General features: G+C 50.5%; 1 protein-coding gene across 3 annotated transcripts; it reads right to left on the minus strand.

Moving 5' to 3' along the window:
- Positions 1–365: 365 nt before the first annotated feature.
- On the minus strand, positions 366–6,887 carry CD93 (CD93 molecule). Of its 3 annotated transcripts, XM_011232628.3 has the most exons (3): positions 6,695–6,887; positions 4,566–6,074; positions 366–4,319 (listed from the first exon to the last, which is right to left on the minus strand). In XM_011232628.3, exons 1-3 carry the CDS (start codon positions 6,763–6,765, stop codon positions 4,295–4,297), a joined length of 1,605 nt encoding a protein of 534 aa, XP_011230930.1. In that variant the 5' UTR covers positions 6,766–6,887; the 3' UTR covers positions 366–4,294. The 3 variants fall into 3 exon arrangements, with proteins under 3 accessions (XP_011230930.1, XP_034496589.1, XP_002925506.2); XM_034640698.1 differs by lacking the exon at positions 6,695–6,887 and having other exon boundaries at positions 366–2,131; positions 4,566–6,687; XM_002925460.4 differs by lacking the exon at positions 6,695–6,887 and having other exon boundaries at positions 4,566–6,687.
- Positions 6,888–7,497: the final 610 nt, after the last annotated feature.

Genomic DNA, 7,497 nt, shown 5'->3' on the forward strand with positions numbered 1-7,497 from the left:
ACTTACATTCTCATCTAGCGTTCATGCAGTGATGACTGACATTTACAATCACATCAAGTATTACAGAACAAGGCCTCGTGAAAGACCTAATTCAAGCTTCAGCCAAATATGCGTAAAGAACCCAGCCCAGAACAGTGGGCAAAATCTGCGGGAAGGAAATGCTTGCCCCCTTGCAGATAAGAGGAACAATGTAAGAAAGAATTTCCAGAGTTTCTTCCTAAAATAGATGGGCATGATCTCCAAGAACAGGTCAAAACACAATTCATTTTTTTCTTTTAAAGCACTTCAGCAAGTATTAGTTTCGGGAATCTGGAATGGCATATGGTATTTGATTACAGAATATATTGAGAATTTTGATTATCAGCTTGTGTGTGTGTGTGTGTGTGTGTGTGTGTGAACAAATGCCACAAACCACACAGACATGAGCAATAGGTTTTGCAGCCAGACAGGGACAGATGTTTTCAGGGATCATATCTCAGATTCCCATGCTAAATCTATTGTTCAAGGTGATGGAAATATGGAGGGGACATTACACCATTTTGCAGCTGCTAGAAAGCCATGCTTTCCTGTTTTCCTGATTCAGACAATGGAGAAGCTAAGGAGAAAAATAATAGGAAAAGGCTGTCCTATATTTGCTTTTAAAATCTGCATTATTTTGAATTAGTACTTTTTTTGGGTCAAATCTCCCCTCTGTTCTCTTAGTTTTCACAGGAATATTTATGAGAGAGAGGGTTGGATAAAATTAGTTAATGATCACATCCGTATTCTCCAAAGGTCGTTCTGTGGTAAAACTCCAGGTCCCATCAGGATGTGTTCAAACTGGGGCTCCTGATTGGAAGGTAAAAACAGCAACACGCACGTGTGTGTTTCATGGAGAGAGACTGATTTCCAACTTAGTTCTTCCTGTACCATGTACATAAACACGCTCACATACATGTTTAACTTTTTATTCCACCTTTTTGCCTAATCACAAGGAGGATGTCAGCCTGCATCCCTCAAGAACCCACTTGAGTCACCCACTTTATGCTGCTGGGAAAACACCACGCAGGTATGTAGCACCAGATGTCATGATTATGATAATCAGGCATGTGGGTGAACCATAGGGACACCAGCCTCGAGGTCACAATACTGAGCAGAGGTGGGTTCACCCTACTAAAGGCCCCACCGGGTCCACCACTTCCAAGGCATTTTCAGATAACTGCCCCACCTTTGCTTTATACACTCCTCAGATGCCGAGGTGGGGCTTGTCCTGCATCACGCGTGCAAGTGAATAAGAAAGAGCAGGGAGCATCCTTGAATTCAGGAAGGAGCATAGTGGGCTGCATGTTTTAGGAGACATCCTCCCCTTACATGATCTGCCGTGGGAGACAGGGAGAGGGGACGGGGTGGGTTTGTTCTGAATATAGTTTTTCCAGGAGCATCCTAGAATTATTGAATATGGGAAATTCTATTTGGACACAAGTCTCCATTGTCTTTGAGATTGTTGCCAAGTGAAGCTGTCACCCTTTCCCCGTTGCCCTGGCCATTCTGCTGCTTGGCAGCTCACGGACAGAACAGTGCCCGGTCTTCCCCTGCCCAGCTCAGGGACACAGCTGGAGGAGTCTGTACATGGCAGAGCCTACCTCTCCCATGCTCCACCTCTTCCATTTCTCAGACTATGTCATGGACGAGGCACATGGGGAGCTTCTGGATAAAAGTACTGTTGGCCAATGGGCGTTTAGTTAATGGCCACACGGACAGTGAGCATTTGTTTATCCACAGCTGTGGGCCCCCATCTCCCCAAACAGAGATTCCCATCCCCCAGACAAAATGACAGAGATATCAAATAGGAGAACAGCATCTGTTTGAAGCCAGTGGTTTTCATCAAATTCACTGCCTAAAGTCATCCAGTTCTGAGATCTTGGCCGCTGGTCGGAGCGGCTGGGAAACAAGGTAGGGCTCATCTACCCAGAAAGGGGCAGATTCTGCTGGAGGGGACATTGGGAAATTATTTACCAGACCATTTCTCCCCTTGCATGTTTCATGGTGGGGATCTGCGGTCTTCATGCTGTCAGGGATAGGGCTTCTTATCCACGGAGAGATTCGAACACAGAAGCCAGAATCGGGGCTGCACTGCAGAAGACATCAGACTCTAAAAATGAGAGGGCACATTTGGGACCTCAGCCAATACAAGGTCCCACAGATCCCCAGAGGGGCTTAGGGGAAGCCTAGAATAGGGATGCCTCCTTTCTTCTAGTTACAAGATGGAATTGTAAATGTCTGGAGGAAAAACTGTTGAATTTGCATTTATTTCATGTAAGTGCGGATATTGTCAGCAATGCATCCAGCCAACTCTAAAATCGTCCGAAGAGTGGCATGGTTGGTTCCCACACAACAGACAACCAAGGGTCCTGTGGCCAGTGGATACAACCTTTGTCTCCTTGGGTGTTAAGCATCAGTATTTAAACTGAAATCTAAATAATATTAGATGTCTTTAAAAAGCAAAAGTTCCAAATACCTTGCTAAGTCCTCCAAAACCTTTATCTTTCCTTACACCCACTCATTCCATCAGTTACCCATTTTCTTAAAACAAAACAAAACAAAAAGACCCGAAAATATAGCATTTGCGTTTCAAAATTAGCTGAAGGATATTTACTCAACTCTGAGGGCCATGCACCTGGCTGCTCTTCCTGCCCCAGGTGTCTGCCTCTGGGGCAGATGTGTTTCTAACACAAAACCAGAAACAATAGGACACGCTGGTTCTCAGAGGCAGATTTTGGAATCCCTAGAAGGAAACACACTCCCATTCTGTTCTACAAGGTGACACAACAAGCCTGCAGATGACCTGAGGTCTCCCGGTGCTAGTCAGGCAATTTTTAACAGCTCTGACCATTGATGAATCCCTGAGCTGCTTTCCAGTGACCCAGGCAGAACTGTGTGGGGAGACAGTACTCTCCACCACTACATAGGGAAGGAAAACCTTTGCAAGGGAGCATTTAAAAATAAATTAAAACTGCTTTGAGTGGTTTTTGTGGTTGCAAAAGATTTGAGCCATTCTCTTTTTCTCTCTCCCTCCCATCTCCCCCGCTTTTTTAAGAAATAGAGAAAAATGTGACAAACGTTCTTCAAACAGAATGGGGACAGTGTACTGACTGCCGGTCCCTGTGGTCCCTGACTTGCAAGCTACAGCCACAAGTCAGGATCATGTTCTCAGGAAGCAATACAGCTGTGAGCTATGTTAAAATTCCTTATGATGCCAACTTTTAAAACTCAGCATCTTATCCCGGTCACACAGCCTTAAGAATCAGAATGAGAGACTTCTCAGGACTTCGTCCATTTGCGGTCAGAACGTTTAAATTCAGAGCAGCATGCAGAGAAGGCAGGTGGCATGGGAGGTGTCTCGGGGCTACACTAGCCCAGAGACAAGACCTCCAGCTTTTTTCCTTGTGTGCGTTCACCTTATCAATAGTATGTGTTAACGCAAGTGCATTTAGATGGATTAATTCAAGTATTTGTGAAACAAACCCCGGGCTTCTCTCTCAAGCTCTTTGGAGTACTTGCTTTCAAAAACACTTTCGACTCACTTCACACTTCTCCCACACTTTCCAGACTTCACTTACAAATAAATCCAAGACCATTAAAGACACTAAGAACTAGGAAATGCAATTTCTAAACTTCCAGCGTCCTTGCTACCTAAGCAGATCAGCGTACTCTGGTCATTCTGCAGGATTCCAACTATAAAGCTCAGCAGGGCTTATGATGAGAAAATGCATGAACACAAATGTTAAGAAACGTTTCCAGTCCTGAATATGTTCCTTTTGACTAAAAGAAAAAAAAAAGTTTCTTATGTAATTAAACAACTGACTTAGTCTCTGTTCTACCAAGAGGAACAAATCATTCCAATCCTAATTAGCATTAGCAGGCCACCTTTTCTTCTTAGATGATTCCAGTGAGCAGAGAAGCAGTTCAAAAGGAGCCCTGTTAGCACCTGATTTGTAAGCCCCTAATCCAGAATCAGTGGGAGACTTGAAATTAGTCACATTTGCATTTGACAAGATAAGGGAGTGAGAATTGTTAATAATCACAAAATTCCCCAAATGACATCCCAACCCATTGCTTCCACTTCAGGAATACCACACACATGTAGAAAATACCTTTATATTCCAAATGGCCAGGCTTTTAAGAAGGTTTACAACTGTTTGCTAAGATTCCAGTCCAGTCTTTTGGAAGGATATGAGTCCCCCCTTCTGATGGGGTGCGTAAACTCTGAGGGAGGTGGTGGCCAATTGTCAGTGTCTCTGGGGCCGTCTCACCTTCAGCAGTCCGTCCCTGGCGTCGGACTATGGAAAACAACCACGACAGCATTGGAAGCTGCTGTGACCCGCCGAGCACATTGAGACCCTGGGAGAGACCCACGTTTTCTGCGCCCCAGGCAGGGCCACTGGCTAGTGAGCGCCTGTGGGCTGACAGCCTGCTCAATGCCTGCCCCTTGTACTCCACCTGCTTTGTGTGCCGGTCCTTGCCCTCCCGCCTCCCTGCCATGCCCACCCTCCCACCCCCTCTGGGTGACCTGTGGCCTCCTTTACCTGTACTGATTCTCCAAAGCCCTGCTCTCTGCTCGCTCTGGAGCCCAGGAGTAGCTGTCAGCCGCGTTCTGGGGCTTTTTCTCCTTCTCCTCTTCCCTCTTTGCTCTCCGCTTGCGATAGACCAGCAGCCCCAGAGCCAGAGCCAGTAAGAGTAAGATGGCCACCACGGTGCCCAGGATATAGAACAACAGCAGCTTTTGCCCATCGGTGCCCTCATCGCTTTGCTTGGCCACGGAATCCTCGTCAGTATTCTCCACTCTGCCAGTGGTGGCCATGGCGTGATGGGTGCTGGGCTCCATCCAAACACCAGGGGGCCCACTGGGAGCCAGCACGTCAGGTGCGGCCAGGGTGATGGGGGCATTGCGTGGGAAGGAGGGTCCCTTTGTGGTGGGTGCCTCCTTGGAGGTGCCCTCAGGGCCCCTGGTGGGCCTGGACACTGTGGCAGAATACACAAGCTTCCCCTCTCTATCTCCCGCACCCTCCCCCTGGGGAGGCCCAGAAGGTGGTGCCAGGGACGTGGGGCCAGGGGTGCACGAGACCCCGTCCAGGCCCAGCTCCCAGCCCGGCAGGCAGCCGCAGCGGAAGGACCCCTGTGTGTTGAGGCACAAGCTGTCACAAAGGCCATTCTCCATGTCCGCACACTCGTCCACGTCCTGGCACTGGGTGCTGTCCTCACCGGCCAGAACATAGCCCTTCTCACAGGAGCAGTAGAAGGAGCCGTCGGTGTTGGTGCACTCCTGGGAGCAGGGCGAGCGGCCAGGCGCACACTCGTCCACATCTTGACAGACCCCCTCCCCAGGGCCGCCGGGCTCATAGCCCACCCAGCACTCACAGCGGAAGCTCCCAGGGGTGTTGACACACTCCTGTGGGCAGGGGGATTCCTGGCACTCGTCCACGTCCAGACAGTCCCGCTGACTTGAGTCCAGCTGGTAGCCTTGGGGGCAGTGGCACGTGTAGCTCTTCCCATGGGGTCCCTGCTCACAGGTGGCTGGCCCTCCGCATGGGTTGGAGCTGCAAGGGTTCCGGGAGGCACAGGTCACCAGGTCATCGAGCAGCCGGAAGCCCGGACGGCAGCCGCAGCGGAAGGAGCCATTGCCCCCCTCAAAGCAGTCCTGCTGGCAGCCCCCGTTGTTGAAGCTGCAGCCATACTGGGCGCTGACACAGAGGGGGCCCAAGTTGCCCCAGTCGAACACATCAGGGGCCTTCTCCCTGCACATGAGGTAATGCTCCTGACCATCTTCCCTGGCCCCACAGGCCACAGTAGCCGCAGAGGCGAAGGGCACGGCCTCCAGGGAAGAGCTGGTGGCATTGAACGGGGTCGTGTAGTTCACCCAGCCTGGGCCCCCCAGAGCCAGAGGCTGGCACATGCCTTTGAAACTGAACTTGCACACGAAGCCCTCGATTTTGCTTCCCGGAGAGGTCGGGCTCCCGCAGGGGCTCTCAGACCACTTGGGCAGATGGCTGGCTTGGGACGGCTGGGACAGATACAGCAGCAGGGACACGCAGCGCCTGGAGATACAAGAGCTCCTGACCTCCTTGTTCCAGTTGGTGTAAAGCGTGTCCTCCCCGCCGCCCACCCAGCTGAAGCCTTTCAGCGGCAAGCTGGGGTCTAAGCACTTGCCCTTCTCGCGCTGGAGCCCGATCCAGAACTTGCCCACCCAACCTGCCATGGTCACCTCTGACTCCAGGAGTTGGGTGAGAGCTTGCTGGATGTGCCAGGCCTCCTCCTCACTCCTCACCGTGGCCAGGTTGCCCCCGTTCTTGCTGCAGTGAAGCTGGGCCTCGGCAGCGCTCAGCCTGCCCCAGTGGGCCGTGTAGCAGGCGTTCCCCGCGCACACCACGGCTTCCCTGTGAGCGCCGGCCCCCGCCTGGGGCTGGCCCAGCAGTAGCAGCAGCAGCAGCAGCGGCAGCAGCAGCGGCAGCCCAGCAGAGGTGGCCATCATGGCCCTGTGTTCCTCTTGGCAGGAGGCTGGTGGCCCTGCAGTGACAGCAGCAGGCGCAGCTGAGCTCCAAGGAGAAGTGAGGGCTGGGACGCAGACGCTCTGGCACAGGGAAGAGCACAAGGACTGAGGGCTTTTCACATCCCCCTAACCCAAGGCGCATCCTGTACTGTTGTTCTTATTTCTTACCGGATACTGGGGCTTCCTGCAGTGAATAGTTTTCTGACTCCTGTTGCCTTCATCAGGGTTTTATTGTTCATAGAAGAGGTCAGACGGCTGCGTTGGGTCTCTGGCTAATCGCTGGGGAAATGCAGTGTAGGGGGGCAGGCGGTTCCAGCTCAGAGACGCCCGCTGCTTTATTTGGGCTCCCTTGTCTTTCCCATCCACAAGAGGAACTTAAATGGCATGCTACAGAATGAGTGGAGACTTTTGGGGACTAGGAACTTGAAAAAGCTCACTTAGTAACCCATAATAAAATTCCACTTTGGTTTGCAAACAACCAGAAGAGGAAAAAAAAATTTCTCAGGCTTGAGACATGAGGCCACGGATGGTTATAATTTTCAGCCTTTTTTAGAAGCAAACTGGATTTTTCTTCTGCCTATCTCATGTTCCCTTTGGCTTTGGAAGTCTTTTTTTCTTTCATCCCCCCATCTTGAACTTTAAATAGATGGGCAGTTTTTAAATAGGAACTGGGCCGTGGGAATGACTGATTGTCTAACACAATGCCAAGCTCCTAAAGAACATTAATCCAAATGGGATGAAATTTGGTAGTTTTCTGGGTTTCACAGTGCAAATATTGTGTTGTGAGGTAGCAGTGTCACAAAAAGCATCAGAAAGAAAAGAGAAACATGTTTCTGGCCTCATGGCCCTGGACTTGCATTCTTGCCTCCCCCAGCTCAGGGTTAGCAGGAAGGGCTGGAGTTCTGAGAATCCTGACCACAGCAGGCCCCTGAAGCAAAGGGTGCTTTTCCTGAAGTCACAGATGTGTTACT

This window comes from Ailuropoda melanoleuca, chromosome 13 (assembly GCF_002007445.2).
Source record: "Ailuropoda melanoleuca isolate Jingjing chromosome 13, ASM200744v2, whole genome shotgun sequence".
Classification (NCBI taxonomy): domain Eukaryota; kingdom Metazoa; phylum Chordata; class Mammalia; order Carnivora; family Ursidae; genus Ailuropoda; species Ailuropoda melanoleuca.